The sequence below is a fragment of the Hemicordylus capensis genome, chromosome 1 (genome assembly GCF_027244095.1).
Source record: "Hemicordylus capensis ecotype Gifberg chromosome 1, rHemCap1.1.pri, whole genome shotgun sequence".
Classification (NCBI taxonomy): Eukaryota; Metazoa; Chordata; class Lepidosauria; order Squamata; family Cordylidae; genus Hemicordylus; species Hemicordylus capensis.
The window spans coordinates 136,193,914-136,216,339 of NC_069657.1; the positions used below are offsets into that span (position 1 = coordinate 136,193,914).

Here is a 22,426-nt window from a genome sequence, read left to right on the forward strand (position 1 = left end):
TGGAACAAAACAACCCCATTTCAATTCGAAACATTTTGACATTTCAAGTGCCATTTTGGAGGCCTATTTTCCTTTGCTGATTGGTTTTCTGACTGTGGCTTCTGGTTGGCTTATGATCTCCTTGCTGATCGGTTGGCTTGTTATACAAATCAAGTGTTTCTTTTCAGACCATTTGTCCATCTAGCTCAGTATTGTCTACAGTATACAGAGTCGAACTTCTCCCAGGTTACAGGCAGGAGTCTCTCCCTCCGCCCTATATTCTAAGGCTGAGGGATGGCGGTTTGGGGGAAAGATCTTTAAAAAATTAAAAATTGCCTGCTTGCTCATTTCTTTTGTGGGTTGAATGGTAGGTAGCACCCATCATGCCCTACCATCCAACCCCACCTAGGAGCTACCCATGGGGAACAATGGGGTGATCAGCATAGTGATCTCATGACAGTCATAAACAATGGGTTTGTGCCACGGCCTGCTCAGTCTGCTCATCATTCTCTAAGCACACTTTGAAAAACCGGGAGGCCCAATTTAAGGTGGCATTAATGGAAGACGCACTCTGCCCCGGAAAATCTGTGCCTCAAAGTCCCGCAACTTCGAGTTCGACCTAGAAATCTGCACTGAGAACTGCAGTCTATACACAGTCTAAATTCTCGGTGTCGAGAGCGGGAGCCTCGACCTCAAAGGATGAAACACCCTTCAAGAGACCGACTGCCATATATGCCTGCCCAAAAAGAAAGGGCGAGCCATCGCCTGATTCACCACCACCGAAGAAACATAAAGAAAAAACACACAAGAAAAAACATCGCAGCAAGACATCTGAGACAATCCCCTCTCCAACAGGGTTGCAAAAAACGAGAAGCCCATCGGCATTGGCATCGATTGGAGACATGGCAAAGAGCAGTATCGCTCTCACCGGCACCAACTCCACAACAGTCTCTTTTGACACCGAGGCAGCCATGCTCGATATCGACATCTTCGACAGCGAAGCCAAGTGAGCAGACACCAGAATCACAACACCAAGCGGCATCTCTCTCATCGGCAACAATAGTACAGTTGCCATCGACTTTGAAACCACAGCATTCAAAGCCAGTTTCCTCGACTTCGGGGGCGGGGGGGAGTGAACAGACACCTGTCACCTTCGACACCATACACGAAGTTGGAACTGAGGTAGAGGCAGGGTTAAACCTTGCATCAGTGCCGGACATCATGAAACTGATGGAGTCTGGAGAGAACACTCCATCAACTTGTACATTTAGAGGTTTCCTTAGTCATGGACTGGATGTCGAGGTGGAGGAGGAAGAATTGGACCAACATCTTTTGGCACCGAGGACACCTTTGGTGTCTTATACAAGCCCATATAAGACCACTCCAGTGTTGGGGTCACTACCACATAGAGGTTGGAGGAATACCTCCATAACCCTATCCCCAGAAGAGTATTCTTCATTTAGACAATGGCAGATGCAAAGAAGCCATTAGACTCAGACCGCAACACAAGTAACGCCGAACAAGCAAGATTGCAGAGACACATCTGTAAAGACGGTCACAAGAACCAAGATCAAAAATAAGAACGGTTTCCATTCAAACAAGTTTTTCTCCCTTACCGGTAGTGGCTACACAAACTACACTGATGCCACAAGACACAGCTACCCAAATAATCCAAATAAGAGACAGCAAAAGGAGGGACAGTAGAAGTCTGCCTGCATCTTCAGCAGACAGTGCTACGGACACACGTAGGGCTTCGAGCCACCCAACTGAGGAACAACTGGATGCTTCAGATGAAGCAGAAAGTTAACGCTAAAGACCTCGGTGGAAGAATCCGAGGAACACATCCCAGAGCCTAGCCAGAATGTATCTACAACTCTGTTGGTATTGCCAACAGAGTAGATGAAATCCTATCACTGCCCCGCGGCGCCCGGAGATGGCTGATAGCAGAGATGGCTGAGGTACTGGGCTTGGCCCTTAAACAAAAAATGACTGATCTGGATGACCCGGTGTACAATTTTATGAAAAGAACAACAGGACTACAGCCAGTATACTTACCGATGCTACCTGTCATTACCAAAGCTGCAAAAGCAGCTTGGGAAGTTGTTCAGACGTCCACGCCAACATCAAAACAACTGGAAACGCTGTACAGAATAAAGAAAAAGACAATGAGTACCTTATGAAACATTCTGTATCCAACTCACTGGTAATAGATTGCACATCATCATCCAGAAATGGAAGGCACTACACAACCCTATCAGATGAAGAGGGATGTAAGCTGGATGTTCTTGGCAGGAGGACCTACTCAACAGCATGCCTTACTATTAAGATCGCCAATTTTATTGCTTGTTTATCTAAATATACATACTCCTTGTGGGAGAGTTTGTTCGAAGAGTGTGCTAATCTGACTCCAGCTGAGTTTCAAAAGTAATTTGAGAGCACTTTTATCAGGACAACAACAGCAACACACCAGCAGTTAAGTAATGCAAAGCATCTAGCGGAATTGGAATCTCGCACCCTAACATCTGCAGTAATGCTGAGGCACGTGTGGCTGTGTTCAACCACGCTACAACAGGATATGCAGGACCGTATAGAAGCACTCCACTTTGATGGTAAGAGCTTGTTTTCTGAGGAAACAGATACAACAATGGAGCAATGGGCGGGGGGGCACGGTGAAGTCATTCATGACTCAAAGGTATACTAATACTAGATACCAACTTTTCCAAAGGAGACAAAACACATTTTGACAAAATGAACGGAAAGACTATAGGAAACGGTATCAAAGATACAACCGCAAACCGTATGCTGCTAGAAATAGAACTAACCAGCAGAACCGTAACAAGGCCGCACAACAGGCCAAGCAGCACCTTTGATTGCAGTCAGAGCCCACCTGCACCCAACAACACAATGATACCTACCATCTGCGCAAGGAACAACAACACCTTGATGCTTGCCAGGGCCACCATCAAACTGGCAAGTCATGCCCTAGGATGGCACCACATAACATTAGACCAGTGGGTGTTACGTATAATCACAATGGGGTATGCAATAGAATTTGTGACTCTACCAGAGTTTACGGGAATAAAATATACTCCTGAGACGACAACCCTGAAGGAGGAGTTCAAGGAATTGTTGGAGAAACAGGCGATAGTGCAGTGGGCTCACAGTCAAGCAGGTTTTTACTCCTGGTACTTTCAGATCCTGAAGTGGGATGGGGGCATACGCCCAATAATAGATTTACGTTGGTTGAACCTATATGTTGAAGTGCAGAAGTTCCTCATGATAACTCTGCAAACAATCCTCCCACTTCTACACAAAGAAAGGTGGATTGCAACGCTGGATTTGAAGAACGCGTACTTTCACATCGGCATACAGGAGAACCACAGGAAGTACCTGCGCTTTACAGTGGGCACAGAAATATACCAGTACAGTGTGCTGCTCTTCGGCCTGGCGACTGCCCCGAGGGTGTTCACAAAGTGTATGGCAGCGATCATAGCCTACCTTCAAATGCAAGGCCTCTCTATCTTTCCATATCCGGATGCTATAATATGGCTAGTTGCAGGTGGGCACGCAGGTACTGGTATCACCTGTATATCATCAGCAAATATAACGACAATATTTTCCCAAGCTCCTGAATTGTTTAACCCCTCTCAGATTTAGGAGTCGAGAAGGCAGCTGGTGTAATAGTCTCATAAATATGAAATACTGCTGCCTCCTTTATTTTTAATTATTTTAGTAATATTTTCAGTACCTTGATCTACGCTGAGGAGGACTTTTAAAAATTTATTTGGTGTTATTGTTTGTAATAGAAGTTTGATTGTCTTCTCTTTTACATTTGTTTTAACTTCATGCTGGTCGCTGACTGAAATAAAGAGATTATTATTATACCCGGACGACTGGCTCCTCACTGCAAGGACAAGGACACAGTTAACCTCCCATGTACAGGTAGTGACATCACTATTACACAACTTGGGGGTACAGATAAATTGGAAAAAGTCACATCTACAACTTAACAAGTGACTACAGTACATTGGCGCAGTACTAGACATGGACGAACAGAGGGTGTATTTACCAGAAGACGGGTACAAATGCATTTGAGAAATAGTGGAAGTATTCCAAATGACACCACTACAAAAAGCAAGAGCAGTTCAGGTACTGATGGGCCTGATGGCTTCGTGCATGTCGATGGTGCACTATGCGAAACTGAGACTGAGGAAGCTGCAAATGTGATACTTGTTGGAATTTCGTCCCGGTATAGATCCACAGAACAAGCTCCTGGTTCTACCCAAAAAGGAGTTGGCCTCTCTACACTGGTGGGCCAACAGTACAAAGGGGAATTCCATTCAAGGCTCTGGTGCCAACACTGACAGTGATGACAGATGCCTCCATGTAGGGGAATGGGACAACTTGCTGCAGGGGACAACTGTCAGAGGTGGTAGGTGGAAATTTAGCTTCCTCTCACCTCCCTCCCGCTTGTTCCCTCTGGATTGGAAGCCAAAGTGACAGGCTGGGCTTGCCGGGGTGGGGGGAGGGTTTGTATTGTTCTCTGCAGTGAGTTGTCCCTGTGGCGAGTTGGCCGTGTCCAATTAACCGGCAGCGAGTTGGTCACGGCCAGTTGTCATAGACCCCCATGCAGGGCTGCGGAGCTCATCTGTCAGAACTAAGGGTGCAGGGCCTGTGGTCTGCTCAGGAAAGACAGTTGCATATAAACTTCCTAGAACTACTAGCTGCTTTCAAGGCTCTGCAGTCTTTTCAAAACACCATCATGAACCATGTGATCCAGATAAATAGACAATACCACTGCAATTGCTTACATAAACAACTAACTTTGCATCAAAACATAGGAACATAGGAAGCTGCCATATACTGAGTCAGACCATTGGTCTATGTAGCTCAGTATTGTCTTCACAGACTGGCAGCGGCTTCTCCAAGGTTGCAGGCAGGAATCTCTCTCAGCCCTACCTTGGAGAAGCCAGAGAGGGAACTTGAAACCTTATGCTCTTCCCAGAGCGGCTTCATCCCCTGCGGGGAATATCTTGCAGTGCTCACACATCAAGTCTCCCATTCAGATGCAACTAGGGCAGACCCTGCTTAGCTATGGGGACAAGTCATGCTTGCTACCACAAGACCAGCTCTTCTCTCTAAAACCACTGTGTCAACTCAGTCTACTGATGTGGAACTGGTGCATCAAACAAAATATTCATATGATGGCCGTCCACATAAAAGGAGAGGACAATACACTAGCAGATGCATTGAGCAGGAGTCATATGCTCCAACAACACAAATGGGAACTGAATCCCTTACTTCTGGAACAGCTATTCACCTGTTGGGGGACACCAACAGTCAACTTATTCGCAGCTGTCCAGAACAAGAAATGCAAGCAGTACTGCTCCAGGATGGAGCTAGGAAGCCGTTCCAAGGGCAATGCATTCCAGTTTCACTGGACTCCGAGTACATTTTATTTGTATCCACCATATCCTCTGCTGAACAGGGTGGTAGCCAAGGTATTGCAGGACAAAACCAGAGGAATTTTAATAACCCCCTGGTGGCCGAGACAACCATAGTTCCTGCAACTCCTCAGACTGTCTGGCCGGCACCACAGGAGACTACCACAGCTACCAGACCAGATAGCTTAAGAGAAAGGCCAACTGCTACATCTGAACCTAGCCACACTAAATCTTACAGCATGGAGGATAGGTTACTGAGAATTTTTTTAGTGAATAACAGAAAGAGGTCCACCAGGAAAAATTATCAGGCCAAATGGAAGAGGTTTTGCAGCTGTGCAGAATCAAAACACTTTGCACCCAAGGACGCAACACTAAGGGAGGTGTTGCTAGACCTTACATCCTTGAAAACAAAGGGACTCGCAAATGTCTCTAAGGTACATAATAAGGCAGCAATTTCGGCATGTCACAGTGGATGGGATGGAAAAAGTGTTCTCCCATGAATTGCAAGGAATTCATGAAGGACATAAATAATTTGTACCCACCGGCCCATGGACAAGTGGAGTTTGTGTCTCATACTTTCCACATTAACGGGAAAACCTTTTGAGCTAATGGCAAGTGCTGCTATGGAACTGGTGTCATTGAAAACAGTATTCCTGGTGGCAATAACAAGTGCAAAATGCGAAAACGAGCTTCTAACACTGTGTATAGACAAACCATATACAAAATTTTATCCAGACAAGGTAGTGATGCGCATGGATCCATACTTCAGACCAAAGATAGTCTCAGACTTGCATTTGAACCATGATATAGTTCTACCAATCTTTTTCAGGAATCCATCCTCGCCTTTGGAGCATGCAATGCATCTTCTTGATGTGCATAGAGCAGTTCTGTTCTATTTAAAGAGAACACAGATGATTAGGAAAACAAAACATCTATTTGTCTGTGTGAGTGGCCAGCAGAAGGGCCAAACACCATCATGCCAACAGATATCACATTGACTAGTGGAAGTCATAATAATGGCTTACGAACTGCAAAAAGTGGCCCCTACAAGATCAGTGAAGGCCCATTTGACGAGAGCTTAGGCAGCAGCACATTTGTCCGGTATTAGGTTCAAGGACATCTGCATGGCTGCTTCCTGGACTTCAGACCAAACATTTGTCAAGCATTACCTTCGCTCTGCAGCGGTGGCTGAATTCGGAAGAGCAGTGCTGGAAAGGGTGTTACAATAGCTTGCTGCTTCCACCTCCTCAAGGGAAGCTCATAATTCACCCATTGTTTATGACTGTCGTGAGATCACTATCCAGATAAACAGGTTGCTTACCTGTAACAGATGATCTGATAGTGATCACATGACATTCATAAAACCCTCCCAGCCATCCCCACTGCAGAGCACAAGCAATATGTTCTATACATGCAGAGATGTTTAGGAAAATAGCACCAGTCGGCCAACAAGAAACTGAGAGAAGGACGCCCAACCGCCGCTATAAGATACTGCAGGGCACATGCAGGAGGCAGTTGGAAGCATCTCAGGGAGCTAATGAATTTTACCCAAAGTTGATCTGCGTAGGCGGAGAACCCATTGTTTACGAATGTTGTGGGATCACTGCCAGAACATCTGTTACAGGTAAGCAACCTGTTTTTTCAAGTTCCCCCATTGTTTCCTATGGCTGAAACACTCGAAACCTTTTGAGATTTGTTCAGTCAAAACAACAGAATTGACCGTGGCTTCGATGAAATGTTTTGGCTGTCTGCATTTTGTTTCGAGCTTGAAACAAAATGCAAAACCTGTTTCGCGCACATCCCTCTAAGAAATCTAATTGACTTCAGCCAATAGGCTGCCCTGCTGACCCAGATAGATAGCCACTTCTCTGGTTCTCTCTCCTCCCCCCCCCCTTACTCTGGGGCTTCAGACTACTGGATACAGGAGACAGTCCATCTCTGGTGCTCTCTGGAATTCTGGGCACTGCCTTGAAACGGATCCCTATTGTCTCCTTGCTTAACAAGAAGATACAATTAAAAGATTAGGTGATCCAGCAGCAAACTAGTTTCTTACCTCAAGAAGGGCTCATGCATCTACTCGTTTCTCTTTCTCATACTCAAGAAGAAAGGGAAGACAAGAGCCATCTTGTACCTTAGGGGTGTAAATTGCTTTCTTCAAGACTGCCAGTTCAAGGAGGAGACAACTTTCTCCATGCTTACAGCAGTCCAGATGTGTTCATGATGTCCATTGACATAAAGGACATGAATCTACATGTCTCTGTGTCAATACCAATACTGCTTTCTTCCATTTGGCTTGTCATCTTGCTCAGATCTTGTACCAAGGTTGTGGTCGCAGTTATTGTAGACCTCCAGATGAGGGGCCTACAAGCTCAACTATACCTAAGATGACATTCTCATCAGGGCACACACCAGGGAGGAAGCGGACTTCCACATAAATCTAGTGACAGTTTTTCTGTGGGGTCACAGGTTGGTGCTCAATTGGAGTAAGAGCCACCTTCTTCCTACATGTTTTACCTTGGAGTGATGATAGTCACTCTTGCAACTCTGCCAGTTTCATAGGAGAGATTATGCCCTCTGCTCAGTCATTCACCTAAACTTCAACAAACAGATCACTCCCAACAGTTAGCTTGGCTCCTAGAGTTGCTGATGTCTCCAGGATACTAAACGCATGCAGGACACCATTTTAGGTCATTACAGGTGGCTATCTGCCCCTTCCAGAAATGGCTTACTATCAGGAAGGACTGTCATGTCCAAGTCCTATGAAGAATCGGAGCATAAGTGATTAAGCTGGACATACGATATTTCATGAGGTGATTGTTGTTTAACATAAGAACAGCCCTGCTGGATCAGGCCCAAGGCTTATATAGTCCAGCATCCTGTTTCCCACAGTGGTCCACCAGATGCCTCTAAGAAGCCCACTGGCAAGAGGTGAGGGCATGCTTCCTCTCTTGCTATTACTCCCCTGCAACTGCTATTTAGAGGTATCTTGCTTCTGAAGCCGGAGGTGACCAATAGCCACCAGATTAATAGCTATTGATAGACCTGTCCTCTATTAATTTGTCCATTATAAAGCCGTCCAAGCTAGTGCCCATCACCACATCCCGTGGCAGAGAATTCCATAGACCAATTATGCACTCTGTGAAAAAGTAATTCCTTTTGTTGGTCCTAAATGTCCTGGCCTTCAGTTTCATGGAATGACCCCTGGTTCTAGTGTTGTGAGAGAAGGAGAAATATTTCTCCCTGTCCATTCTCTACTCCATGCATAACTTTATACACCTCTATCATGTATCCTGTAGTCACCTCTTTTCCAAACTAAAAAGCCCCAGATGCTGTAGCCTTGCCGCATATGGAAGGTGCTCCTGGCCCCTAATCATCTTGGTTGTCCTTTTCTGCATCTTTTCCATTTCTACAAAGTCCTTTTTAAGATACTGTGACCAGAACAGCATGCAGTACTCCAAATGTTGCAGCACTGTAGATTTGTATAAGGGCATTATAATATTAGCATTTTTATTTGCAATCCCCTTCCTAATGATTCCTAGCATGAAATTGGCCTTTTTCACAGCTGCCGTGTGCTGTGTTGACACTTTCAACAAGCTGTCCACCATGACCCCAAGATCTCTCCCCTGGTCAGTCACTGACAGCTCAGACCCCATCAGCGTATATGTGAAGTTGGGTTTTTTGGCCCCAATATGCATCGCATTACACTTGCTTACATTGAACCGCATTTGCTATTTTGTTGCCCACTCCCCAGGTTTGAAAATATCCTTTTGGAGCTCCTCACAATCTGCTTTGAATTTCACTACCCTAAATAGTTTAGTGTCATCTGCAAATTTGGCTGCTTACCCCAACTTCTAGATCATTTATGAACAAGTTAAAGAGCACTGGTCCCAGTACAGATTCCTGGGGGACCCCACTTCTTCCCTCCATTGTGATAACTATCCATTTATTCCTCCCCTCTGTTTCCTGTCCTTCAACCAGCTACCAATCCACACATGAACCTGCCCCCTTATCCCTTGACTGCTAAGTTTACTCAAGAGCCTTTGGTGGGGAACTTTGTCAAAAGCTTTTTGGAAGTCTCAAGTATACTATGTCAGCCGGATCACCTTTATCCACATGCCTGTTGACACTCTCAAGGAACTCCAAAAGGTTAGTGAGGCAAGACTTGCCCTTGCAGAAGCCATGCTGGTCCTCCTTCAGCAAGGTGTGTTCTTCTATATGTATAACAATTTTGTCCTTAAGTATGCTTTCCATCAGTTTGCCTGGCACAGAAGTAAAGCTAACTGGCCTGTAGTTTCATAGATCTTCCTTGGATCCTTTTTTGAAAATCGTTACATTAACTACTTTCCAGTTCTCTGGTGCAGAGTCTGATTGTAGGGACAAGTTACGTCTTTTGCTAGGAGAACCTCAGTTTCACATTTGAGTTGCTTCAGAACTCTTGGGTGGATGCAATCTAGCCCTGGCGACTTATTAGTTTTTAAATTTTTCATGACAGTTCAGAACATCCTCTCTCATCAACTCAAATTGGCCCAGTTCTTCAGCCTCCAAGCCTGAGAAGCTCAGTTCCGTAGCGGATATATAGTCAGTATCCTCTGCTAAGACAGATGCAAAGTACTCATTCAGCTTCTCTACAATCTCCTTATCCTCAATAATCGATCATCTAAGGGGCCAACCGCCTCCCTGGCAGGTTTTCTGCTTCTGATATATTCAAAAAAGTTTTTGTTGTTCTCCTTGACAGTTCTAGCTATATACTCCTCAAACTCTCTTTTTGCATCCCTTATTGTCTCCTTGCATTTCTTTTGCCAGAGTTTGTTCCTTTCTATTCTCTTCATTTGAGCAGGACTTCCATTTTCTGAAGGAAGTCTTCGTCCCCTTTATAGCTTCCCTGACTCTACTTGTTAGCCACGCTGGCATCATCTTAAACTTGGTGGTACCTTTCCTCCTTGGTATACATTCCAACTGAGCTGCTATTACTGTGGTTTTAAATAAGTTTTGTTTGAACCTTCCAGATTATTAATTGCCACTGATTTTGGGTTGTGGAGTGTGGTGATACCAAGACCACCCATGAAGCTTTGCACTTCATGTTTACTTCAGACCTACTCTAGTTTAGGAAAGTTGGACTAGCCTGTCCGGAGCATCATCTGGGGCAAAATGTAATGAGTTGCACAGATAACATGTCAGTCCTCTCCCTTGCCTTTTTCTTTCTCTCCGTTTAGACCACACTTCTAGTGGCCGTTACTTCAGCCCACAGGGTATATATATGTTCTGGCTGCAGTTTTGGCCAATCTGATACTCTGCATTTTTCATACCAGGATAGTGCTCAGGCTCAGCCTCTCCTTTATACTCAGTTTACATTCCCACCTTGAGGTGTGTTCCTACCTGGAGTTAGTCCTGCCTCCCTTTTGTCCTAATCAGTCCTACTCCAAGGAGTGGCAATGACACAAATTAGAGGTCAGAAGGGCACTTAAAACCTATCTGAAGAGAACCCAGCCTCTTTGGTTATATTTTCTCTTTGTTACTTAAGGCATCAATGGTAGGTGCCAGCCTGCCACAATGTTTTTGCCTCCATTGAAGTATCCTTTTGTAGAATGGCACTTTAGGCTATTATCTAGCCATAGACATCAAACAGTTCTTCCCTCCAGGAGTATTTGGAGCACTGATAAAATATGCACTAAAGTCCTGGACTCCTGGAGGGGGACAGTTGGGAAGCATGGAGAATTTGCTTACTGTAAATTCTCCTACTTGTTTTTCTGACAGTGACCACCCTAACTAGTTGTCTAAGCCTTGAGTGAATCTTCTACCTTTACTTATAAGGAGGCTATCTAAGGCGAGAGGGATTTTCTCCTTTCCATTGCTATGTCAGAGACTGCTTCAAAGAAGATTTTGGGAGGGAGGGAGTGACTCCTAGGTGCCAGCCTATCAAGCCTTTATTCAAAGAACCTATGTTCTAGTGGACAGATTAGAGAGCAGTCCCAGAGTTCTGGGCCACTGTTGGGCAAACAAGAAGGAGCTCTCTCAAGTGGGCAAGATCTCCGATCTCTGCTAAACAGAGGAAGACTCTTCAAACACTGACAGTAGAACCACCTGCAAGGGCTTTCAGACAAGAATAACAAAAATCCTGTAGCAGATCAGTTCACAGGTTTTTGGTTTAGAGTTTGACATGTTATAAATGTTATGATCTTTCCAGCTCCTAACTGGTCAGCAAACTTTGATGTACCTATGGAAACCACACACGGCACCAATCTGGATTCTGTCGGGTCTGACGTATGGAGCACAGAAGAACCTATGCCAGCAAAAGAAACTGGTTGGGCTTCCTTTTCTGAATTCTCATCTTCTCTGAGGTAAGAATGCATTGCATTGTTTAAAGCTTGTGAATAAAATGAAATAAAAAGCCAAATTGTTAATCACATTTGATTTTGCCTAACAACTACAATGACTATGGCTGTAAATACTTCCACTTTTCAACAAAAGTCCTCAAACCAGTTACATAGAAAAATAACTAAGATGGTTCCTTGTCCTGGGACGCCTCACAATCTAAAAAACATATAAGGTAGACAACCAACAACCACCACTGGTAGGATGCTGTGCTGGGGTTGAATCGGAACAGTTGCTCTCCCTCTGCTAAATATAAGATGATCACTATAATGGGTGCCTCTTCTAAACAACATAAAATGAAGTTGTGGTTTTGCTTGAAACCACAAGCTGTACTATAGCCTATGGGCTGAGATGAGAGGATGTTGCATGTGGTGGTGGGATTTTTAAAATTGTGTCTTCAGAACGTCACCCCTGCCTTGCTTGCTTGTTTGTTTGGGGTTCACTGGCTTCAGATCTCTTTTAGCAAATCTCATGGGGCAGAACAGAACAAATAGTACTTAGCTAGAATCCAGCGTGGTAGTGGTTAGAGTGTTGGACTAGGACCAGGGAGACTCGAGTCTCTTCAAAATCTTCAAATCCCCATTCAGCCATATACTTGCTGGGTGACTCTGGGCCAGTCACTTCTCTCTCAGCCCAATCTACTTCACAGGGTTGTTGTGAGGAGAAACTGAAGAGTGGGATATAAAATGTGTGTGTGTGGGGGGGGGGTTAAATGATCTATTGCTGCTTTTTTTTCCTCCTGTGCCTCAGCTCTTCTTTCTCTCCTCATCTTTCACCTTCTCCTCTTCTTTAGAAATTTAGAGTTGCATGTAAAAGTTGTCTTGCTTAATAAGAAAATTTAACTTCAGCTCAAAGGTGGCATTCTCTCTGTGTGAAATGCTTCTCCTCTAGCTGGCCAGAGGGATGCAAGAGCCCCATAGCCAAATCCTTGCTCTCAGAGAGCAAGAACACCCTAGCTACTCAGTAGTAGAGTATTACTTTTTCAGTCTTGGGCCAGTGAAAGCAAGCTTTCTTCCATTTTGACCTTGTATCCTGTCTGCTTTCCTGCCCTTCATGTCATAATCCCAAAGGGGAGAGTTCCAAATATTCTTCTTCATGGTCTCTGTGCATCATATTACTGGGTTTGCGTCTGCGCAGAGCCATGTTTAGGACCTTTCTGGATCATTACCTTATAAGGTATTTTTGGCAGAAACTCTAGCTAACTCTCAGAGGGCGATCTAACTCCTTTCCTTAGTCTTTTGTTGACTGTTGCAGTAGCAGTGTCTCTGGAGTTTTCTTTCCTCTTGGATAATCATTACCTCTGAACAGTCAGAACAAAAAAGTGAGGTCTTTCTCCTTCTGCAACATAATTGTCAGTTCTGGTTTCTCTCATCTAAAAGGCTGCACCCTGAATCTCATATGCCGGAGTGGTGGACCGTTGACTATTATTCTTATTCCTCTCCCAAATTATTACATGGAGATTTCATATTTTTCAGGAGAGGAAGGATAACCCTTTTGTGTGTGTTAAATTTGAAAAATATCTTAGTCTTTTCCCTCTGTGTTAAATTGTCCAAATATATCTGTGGAATACATTTGGTGTACTTCCCTTCAGTGATTTTAGGTCATTAATCGGACACTTTTGTATAACAGTATTTTGGAGTTAGTTCCTGTAACCAACACTATGCCAAACTTCATTAAAGTTGTTCATTTCATTTTAAAGGGCTTCTTGATTATGTCCTGCAGTGTGAATTAATGTGCTACAGTACTAAAAAGGAATATTGTTGGAATTCAATAGCAATAGCAATAGCACTTACATTTATATACCGCTCTATAGCCGGAGCTCTCTAAGCGGTTTACAATGATTTAGCATATTGCCCCCAACATTCTGGGTAATCTGTCATAACTTTTGTAATGATTCCAATGTGGGAAAGTGTTGATCAGACATACAACCCCAAGTCTTTTTCTAACCTTTGTTTACCTGAAGAAAGCCTGGGCATGTCTGATGTGAATCGGTGACATAATAGTGTGATTCTTTTCTCACATTTGGAGAAACTAATGATTTTTATAGCAGATAGGACTAAAACACTGCATCTTATTTAAAGAATCTGGAACTCATCAAAGCTCTCTCTTTAAAGTACAAAAGATTCCTTAAGAAGTAATTCACCTGTGGAGATGGAAACCAACACAGAGCAAATGGATCCTCTGAGTGCAAATGCAGCTGCACTTGCAGCTCAGCCAGAAGGTAAGAGCACTGAAATAGTACAGAAGCATGTGAATTGGGGAAACTGTTTTTTTTTAACTACTTCAAAGTGTGTAATTTTAAAACCAAGCCATATTGGACTTCCTTCAGATTGTATTGTGAATAGACCCACATGAGATGATAAAAGCCTGTGATATGGTCCCAGATGTAACTGTTCAGCTGATAGAAGGGATCTAAGTTGCTAAATAGACTGGGAGATAGAAGATTGGTTGTTGGGGAGATTTAAAAAAACATTAATGGACATGGCTGCATGTTTATATTTTGTGTCTATGAGCAGCTGCAAAAATGACAAAGAACACATTGCTTGAGAATGGTACAGAAGTCACAAAACCGTTGCAGGGCTCCTTCTTAGTTACAGTACTGAGCTCACACAGACCTGGTTCTTGCCTCAAAGGATATTTTGGTGTTCTTTCTTTCCAGGTGTAGGAAGTGTTGCAATGGAGGCTGGTTCTGATGGGGAAGACGATGTAGAAAATGCAGACAAAGTGACAGAGACGGTAATGAATGGCAGCATGAAAGAGACTCTCAGCCTTACTGTAGATGCTAAAACTGAAACTGCTGTCTTCAAAAGGTGAGAAAACAAACCTTGTGCTCTGACTTCACACTAGGAGCATGGGCTCTCTAAAGTGTGAGCCCAGCATTCCCTCAGTTCTACACACATTTAAAATAACATTACTCTGTGGCAAAAAAAAAATGGAGCTTCTTGGTAAAGATTAAAAGATTCAGTTTGTGTGTGGGTGGGTTGTGACTCCCAAGCTTAGTTTTTTGTGTTTTTTTTTAAATGATCTAGCCGTGTGTGCTATAAACTTCAGTGGGCAGATTTTTATTTTTATTTTAATGGAATGGGGTTTTGGCACCTTTAGGACAATTGGCACTCTGTATTCAGCTTATTGCTAGCATTGATGGCTGGCTTGCTTGGAACCAATTAATTCCATGGATTAACATTTCTTTTTTGTGGTTTCAAAATACTTCTTTAAAATCCTGAAGACCCTCTGTCTGAAGTTTTGTGTAAACTCAGTAGATTTTATCTATCTGCATAGAGAAACTACATAGATTCATCCTAAACTTTTTGGAGATTTCTTGTTGCTTTTTAAAAGTATTTTTAATTGTACAGCACTGTTCTCCATCCACTGTTTTCTAGTACCCCTAGCAACCACTTAAGAGTTATTGCTGATTGTCTTCTAGCCAGTACAGTTTGTTTGGTGTCCTAGCATTCTCTTCAGATGAGCGTTAAATGCCCTGCTCATCTTGGCAATTGCACTTATCAGTGTGTATTTACTGAAACATGCAATTTCATCCTGTTAAACAGGCAAGTGTTTCTGTCTTTGTATTTGCATTAATCCTGGATATCCTTATATTTGCCATAAATTCATCTGAATCTACAATTTTAAAAGCTTATGAATAATGCTTAGTCAAGCTGTATATGCACGTTGTTTTAGCAGTCTCGGCTTGCTGCTGTTCTGTTTTCTCCCTGAATGTTTATCCAAGTGGTACTTCTTGGAATGTGTATTATACTTGATTACAAATACATGCAGATATTAGTTTATAAGAGGTGCACATGTGTGCAAAACACATTTTTCTTTTCAGATATATGCAAGTGGTGATTGGGGAAGAATCACATTCCATTTGTTATCTGTCCCTCATACTTGCCTCCTATGTTTTCCTTTGTGAAGCTCAAAGTAACTTACACAGGGCTCTTAAGCAATCCCTGACTGAGGTAGTTCTCAAGAATTAGAGTTGAGGTGGTGAACCTGTGTCAAAATAAATAAATCCCCTTAATAGAAAACTAGCATGCAAGGGAGAAGGCTAGGTTGCACATAATCTACATGTGAACCCCCATTTTCAGTCTGAAGCAATAACAGCCTGGACACGTGTGCTAGTTCTTCTGTTTTGTGAGAGTTAGCCTGAGATTTGCTTTGCTCTGACATGAAAAACCATCATATATCCTTTGAGCAAAGGAAAAGGCTAGTTCATCTATAGGTTTTGAATAATTGATGTACATGTAGTCAGCCCTCTTTTGAGGTGCGGGGTTTGCCCCATAAATAAGCTTCATCCAAGGACTAGTTTCTAGAAAAACCTTGATGGTCTTGTTTTATATCCCTTTTCTGTTCTCTTTCCCCCCTTCACTTTTGGCTTCAGAGTGTTGAAATCCTATCGGTATGTACAGTAAAGGATAATGAATGTGACTGTTTTATCACTTTGGGCACCATTTACATTCTTTATTCCTCTTTTTACTAGTCTGTAATCTGACATCCTGCATTTTCCCCCCCCAGTCCAGTTCCTTTTACGTGAACATAAATTGATATCAGTGATGAATGTGAACAGAATCCACAATCACCTGCTTGTTGTCCATGTTGCCATCATATTTCTAAAAGTCTGTTTGCATGAGACCTCTGGACCCTTTGTCCCCAAGCCTCCCACAAATGCATGATGATACAAATGTTTAAAATGTAAATGAAACTGTAACCTGTTTCTTCTTTAGTGAGGAAGGAAAACTGTCTACCTCGCAAGATGCTTCTTGTAAATACGTGGTGGAGGAAAACACAGAAGCTCCAGAAGAAAATCCTGTTGCTCCACAGTCTGCTAGTAGCAGTCTGGAACAAAGGTAGTTTTTTATCTTGCTTTCAGGTGCTCTTACATTGTTCTACGAATGGAGTGATATAGTCCTACTGCTTGGAATATTACCTAGCAATTTCTGAGGGTGTATTAGTCATTTTATGCGTGGAAAATATGTGAGCTTGTAGTTGTGCATGAAGTCAAGCTTGCTGTGCTCTGCCCTTACAGGCCTTGTTTCAGGTAACTCAATGGAGATTAATGAAAGGATGACCAGCTGTTTGCCCCATCCTGCACACGGGCATAGTTAAGAGCTTGTGGACATCCTTATACCTAGGAACACTAACATGGCTTACAGGGTAATATTGAATTTCCAGCTTCCAACATAAAGATAATGTGAACCTAGGAGATAAATAGAGGTATAGGAGGGCAGCAGTAGAGAGTCTAGGAAGCAACAGAAGGACTGATGGATTCTGAACTTGCAGTTTCAGTTCCACAGAGGAGTAGAACCATGGAGAATAGACCCCACTTTTCTGAGGGGTGAATGTGATTATGCCAGTGATCTTACTTTTTATACTAAGGTCCTAGAAAATTGATATTGTCAGTCTAGCCAGGGACCCACCTAAGTTCTTTCCAACTCCATTTTTGTAAGTGAGCCTTGCAGACAGTAACACCTGGTTTTAAACTGCTTAAATGAATAGTGGTGTCATGTTTTAAAAACCTACTGTTTTGAGTTGGGACTCTATACTCTTTCTGTTTTGAATCTGAAGTTAGAGGAGTCATTGTGTCCTACTTTCTGGGTAGCCATAAGGCAGCCTCTTCACTAGGATTGTCTGCTTCTAGTTGAGGCACCCTCTGGGACACTGCATATAACAAGGCCAGCCCGCTCTCAACCACAGGTGGTGGTATTCTTGTGGAGCAACTGGTCAGGGGACATGTTTATGTGGTGGTGGTGGTCTCCCCCCCCCTTTTTTTTTTTAAAGAGGTGGAAAACCTTTACTAGATTATTTTGTAGGATTGTTTCCATTCCCACAAACCTAGTTTGGGCATGTTTGACGATGGATTCAATCAGTATTCCCTCTAACAGGGATTCCCAGATGTTGTTGACTACAACTCGCATAAGCCACAGCCAAAGGCCATTGCAGCTGGGGATGCTGGGAGTTGTAGTGAACAACATCTGGAAATCCCTGTTAGAGGGAATGGTGGATTCAATGGTTTCTGCTCACAGGTCAAGCCTTCTGTCCCTGCACTGGCAGGAGACACAGGCCTGACTGCAATCATACCAAGTTGTGTTTGTGCCAAAGTCTGAGGAGGCCTCTGATGTTCACTTAGAGTATCCCATTTGTCACAGTCAAGTCTCCGTCCGTCTGTCCTTCCATCCGTCCTTCCTTGGTGGTGCCATTCATTTGCTCCAGGCTCCCTGAGTCAGTATGGAGTGAAGTTGTATAGGAGAAGGCAATGCAGGATCTGGTTTTTCTTTCCAACCGAACTTCATCAACAGAGGCAGCTCTGATAATCACTTGCTCTTTGAGGAATAGAAAAGCAACTCTGCAAGGTCCTGGGATGGAACCAGTCTTCCCCTTTGGGGGGCCTCCTGTTCATCCCAGTGTTCCTCAAGTAGGTGAGGAAGGAAATTGCAAGGAAAACTCACATAGCTTAAGACTCTCTAAGCCGTGTTTTGTGATTAGTAGGAATGAGACATACTGATCCCACAGTAATTCTGCAGTGCAAGAAGAATCATAAAGCCATCCAGTTCCTGTAGCAGAGGTTTGGCCTAACACTACGAGTTAAGCTTGTCCTTAAAGGGGAGACCCTGTTCTGCCATGTCTCTGTGTTTGCTTGGACCAGACTTGCTCCAACCCTGGGGTTCAGACTCAGTAGCAACATCCTTTCAGTCCCAGATAGTGCAAGTGCCAAGCTCCAGGTGCTTGGTCGTTGTCCCCTATAGACAAAGGGCAGACTTTAAAGTTCAGAGAACTCTGAAGAAGAGATGCAGCCTATTGAACCATGACTGGCAGACTGCTTGGCACTGAATGCTACAGTGGTGAACCCTTGCACTAGCCGCTGGCACAAAGGGTCAGCTCCATCATGTCAGCTTGGGTCCACTTCATTCTCTGGGTCTAAAGTGTCCTTTCTAGTTGGTTGATCAGTTAACAGTGTTCTTTGTCTTAGTGTGGGGTCTGTAATGCTTAGCATTCCCTGGGGTCTCAGGGTGATGAGAAATGTAAATAAATAAATGGGTTGCTGTCTCTGTTGTAGCCCTGACCTATAACATGGTTATTCCACATGAGGGCCACACTGATTCCAGTTAGGATTTGAGGCAGCCCCTACATTGAGGTTTTGAGACATCAGAGGAAGATTTCAGAGCATCAGTTGCTAACTCTTTCCCCCCCAGGGACTGATCATAGATTGATAACCTGCTGCTTCTAATAAATCCATTCCACAAAGTTCATGGATGATAAATTTGACAACATCCTCTGATAGCTGTCCTTGTAGAGTCTTCTCTAGATGTGGTCCAATTCAGTGCTTGGACTGTGTCATTTTTTATTGTTACCAGTAGAAAAATCTGTGAGTGGGCTTGGGACATTGATCCAGGTTTCTGTACAAAGCCAGCTAACCATTATCTGGAATAAAGTTATTTGGTCAGCATCTGAATGTTATCCTAATTGAGATCAAAGAACAAAATACAAGTTCTTCCAATGTTGTGGAAGGAGATGCTCAGCCCAGTCAAGCTTACCAAGTCTTTTTTTTCTGTCCAAGCCAAGGGGTCCAAGCCCAAGAGAAACATCATTAAGCTAACCACATATTTTAGAGGAGCCTCTCTGACAATCTGTCTGTTTCTATCACTTTAAAGGGAATGAAGAAGGCCCTGTGTTGCTTTACACTGAGCTTCCTTTCCCATTGAGGGACTAGAATTGCTACTTCATTAGAGCTTGGTTTCAGGTTACCTTGAATGCATTGATTCTGGAAGCCACGCCTGCAGGGTTATGCCCTGTAGCTGAGAGGCTCCGAAGGGATAGTCATGGGAATGCCAAGATCTTACTTGTTAGCTACAATTCAACACCACATAAAGACCATCAGACTGGTTTCTGCATCCCAGCAGCACAGCATATTTGATCTTCTCTACAGCCCCAAAGCAAAATTGACACATTCATTCCATTTTTGGATGAAGTGAACATTAAGAAGTTTCGGGTGGGAACTCTTAAGTTTGTCATAGCTATTCAGCAGGAGGACATGCTGACGCAATTGATTTGACAGACATACCTTAGTGTTTCAGTTCATTTGAGTCATCAAAGGTTCCTCGGGTTTCCTGTTATTAGTATTGGACTTTCCTCAGCCTTCATGAATGCCCTGGTGCCTCACTGCAGAATGAAGGGCTTCACAATTTTTCTGTTCCTAGATTATAGCTTGGTCAGATTGCTGTCAGAGTAGCAGTTCTGAATCAGATGCTGCAACACCTGAAGAGCCGTAGTTTTTGTAAATTGGAACAAGAATGTGCTCTTGCTGAGCCAGAGTCATTCTGGACACAGGTTTGGACAGGATGATCCCGAGAGACAGGATCTTGCAGCTTTTGTTTGAAATAGTACAGTACAAGTATAGGTCTGTTGGCACTAGCCTAGTTGTGCAATACAATGACACTGTGCTAGGAGTAGTGTATTGATTCAGGTTCTGTGCCTGGCCATTACCTATTACAGAGCTTTTTTTGCCTTCCAGAAGGGACAAGGGCTTGACTTGGCTGCAGAAGGTCCTGACTCGGACTCCTCAGCATTTTACCATCGTGTCAAACCAACACATGACTGCTAGACTACTTTACTTTACTATATACCAGGAAGGAATGCTGAGGTGCACAAAAGTGCCCTGACCAGATTGAACCGAGGGTGAATCGCCTGTTCTTGTTCCTGTGTCTTTGCTCACCCTAGGGGTACTTGTACTCCCTGTTGAGAAGCCCTGGTATAGCTGAAGGACTCTCAGGGGATACATGGAGCCTTCATGCCTCCCCATACCGCAGCCGTACTATTTCTTCCCTATCTGAGAATCCCCGGCTTGAGGTCAACATGTTCTCGGCAGTATGTCCACTGAAGGGTTAGGGGTGAAGACCCTCACAGGTTTTGAAATTCTCCTTTTGCAGGATGTTGCAAGGAGACCATGGATTTTAAGATTCCTCTTGAGTAAGAAGGTCTCTAGTACAGTATGGTAGTACAGTATGGTCTCTAGTACAGTATGTTTTAGTAAGTTTGCTAAAACAATGCATCCTAACTTAGAAATCTTTGTTATGGCACATTGTGTGTGTCTGTGTCTTGATTGTCTGGTTTAATAGTAGGACTAGACAGGGACTTAATGTCCCTCATTCCCTTCCCCTCCCCTCCCCAGCACAACATCCCTCCTGTTACTGGTGTCCATCTTGTGTTTCTTTTTTAGATTGTGAGCCCTTTGGGGGTGGGGAACCATTTTATTTATGTATATCTATGTAAACTATGTTTATCTCCCCCCCCCATTCTTAGTCACATGTTCAGGTAATGTTTGTTAGATTACTCTGTTAGTTTGGGGAAAATGTGGGACCCTACCATGCTCAGACATGATCTGGGTGTATGAAGAGGCTCTCCTCCCAAAGAGTACTCAGTTTGTGGCCAGGAAGGGGTTTATCTCAGTGAACAGACTGTCCTGTGACTCCAGAAAGATTAGGAAGTGTACATGTAAAGCAAAATCCCAATTTTACCTCCCTCACTTCTATCCGAGTCTAACCTATGAACAGCCATTTAAAAATAATTGCATGCAGTCAGTGTATGCTGGGGTTGGGGGCATTATTCTGGTCTGGCCAGGGTTACGATCCCATTGAGAAGCTAAGTCTGTAATCTGGGGGTCCTGCTAGATCCAGCATTATCACTGTGGTCTCCCTGACATGCAGTGCTTTCTACCAGCTTAGGTTAGTGTACCAACTAAAACCTCTTCTGAAACAGAGGGCTTACCCACAGGTATCCATGCTCTGGTAACCTCCAGATTAGCCTACTGCAGTGCATTCTGTGTGGGGCTGCCTTGAAGATTTCCTAGAAACTACATTTAGTACAAAATGCTACTGCCATTTACTAATTGTGGCTGGCTATACAGCTTATATCTCACCAATTCTTAGAGCTGCCCCAGTTGCTGGTTTGATTTTTAGGTCCAATTTAAGCTGGTGATAATTATACCTAAGAAGCCCTAAATGGCAGTACCTGAAAGACCAAAGACGATTGCAGGATTCAGGCAGGCTAGTGTGGTAAAGGAAGAGGCCTTTTTCTGTGTCATGCCCCCACCACCCCAGCCTCATCTGAAGTTAGGCAGGTGGTGACTGGAGATGGGGGTGGTTCTGTCTGTGGAATGCCCTCCCCAGAGAGGCATGCTTAGCATCCATTCTTATATATTTTTGTCACTAGGCTTCTTATAACCAAGTGTAGGCTTGACTAGGTTCTGTTTAATTTTTATGGGTTGTTTTAATTGTTGCTTTTATGGTTTCATTTATTTAATTTTCTTGTTTATGTTTGGCCTATTCTGTTGCAAGCTGCTCTGGAAGTTTTACTTCCAGGTAGCATAAAGATATTTTATATCAATAAAACATTTGATATAGAAACAATATGCCTGCTTTAAGTACACATCCACAGCGCTAAGGATTTATTTATGTTGTACTATATTCCCACATCCTCAAAGGTTTACACATCTGCCATCTTGAATTGGGGTGGATGAGGTCATCACAAACTATGTAATTGAGGTGTTGCTATGTGTCCCTACAGTTGTAGCAAATTTGGTTCAAATCGGTTAAGTAGTTCATAAGTTAGCCCACTTGCGCCTCAAAAGTTCACGTCTG

General features: G+C 43.5%; 1 protein-coding gene across 13 annotated transcripts in view; it reads left to right on the plus strand.

Moving 5' to 3' along the window:
• PPP6R3 (protein phosphatase 6 regulatory subunit 3) overlaps positions 1-22,426 on the plus strand; it is a 177,534-nt gene that overhangs the window by 150,347 nt on the left and 4,761 nt on the right. For 9 of the 13 annotated variants that reach the window (XM_053261811.1, XM_053261821.1, XM_053261801.1 and 6 more), the window contains 5 exons: positions 11,608-11,761; positions 13,910-14,016; positions 14,455-14,605; positions 16,174-16,191; positions 16,517-16,639. In XM_053261811.1, coding sequence (XP_053117786.1) covers positions 11,608-11,761; positions 13,910-14,016; positions 14,455-14,605; positions 16,174-16,191; positions 16,517-16,639 — 553 coding nt within the window. Of the gene's footprint in view, positions 1-9,401; positions 9,570-11,607; positions 11,762-13,909; positions 14,017-14,454; positions 14,606-16,173; positions 16,192-16,516; positions 16,640-22,426 lie in introns of those variants that run through there. The other 4 variants (XM_053261823.1, XM_053261861.1, XM_053261877.1 and 1 more) reach the window with 2 other exon arrangements.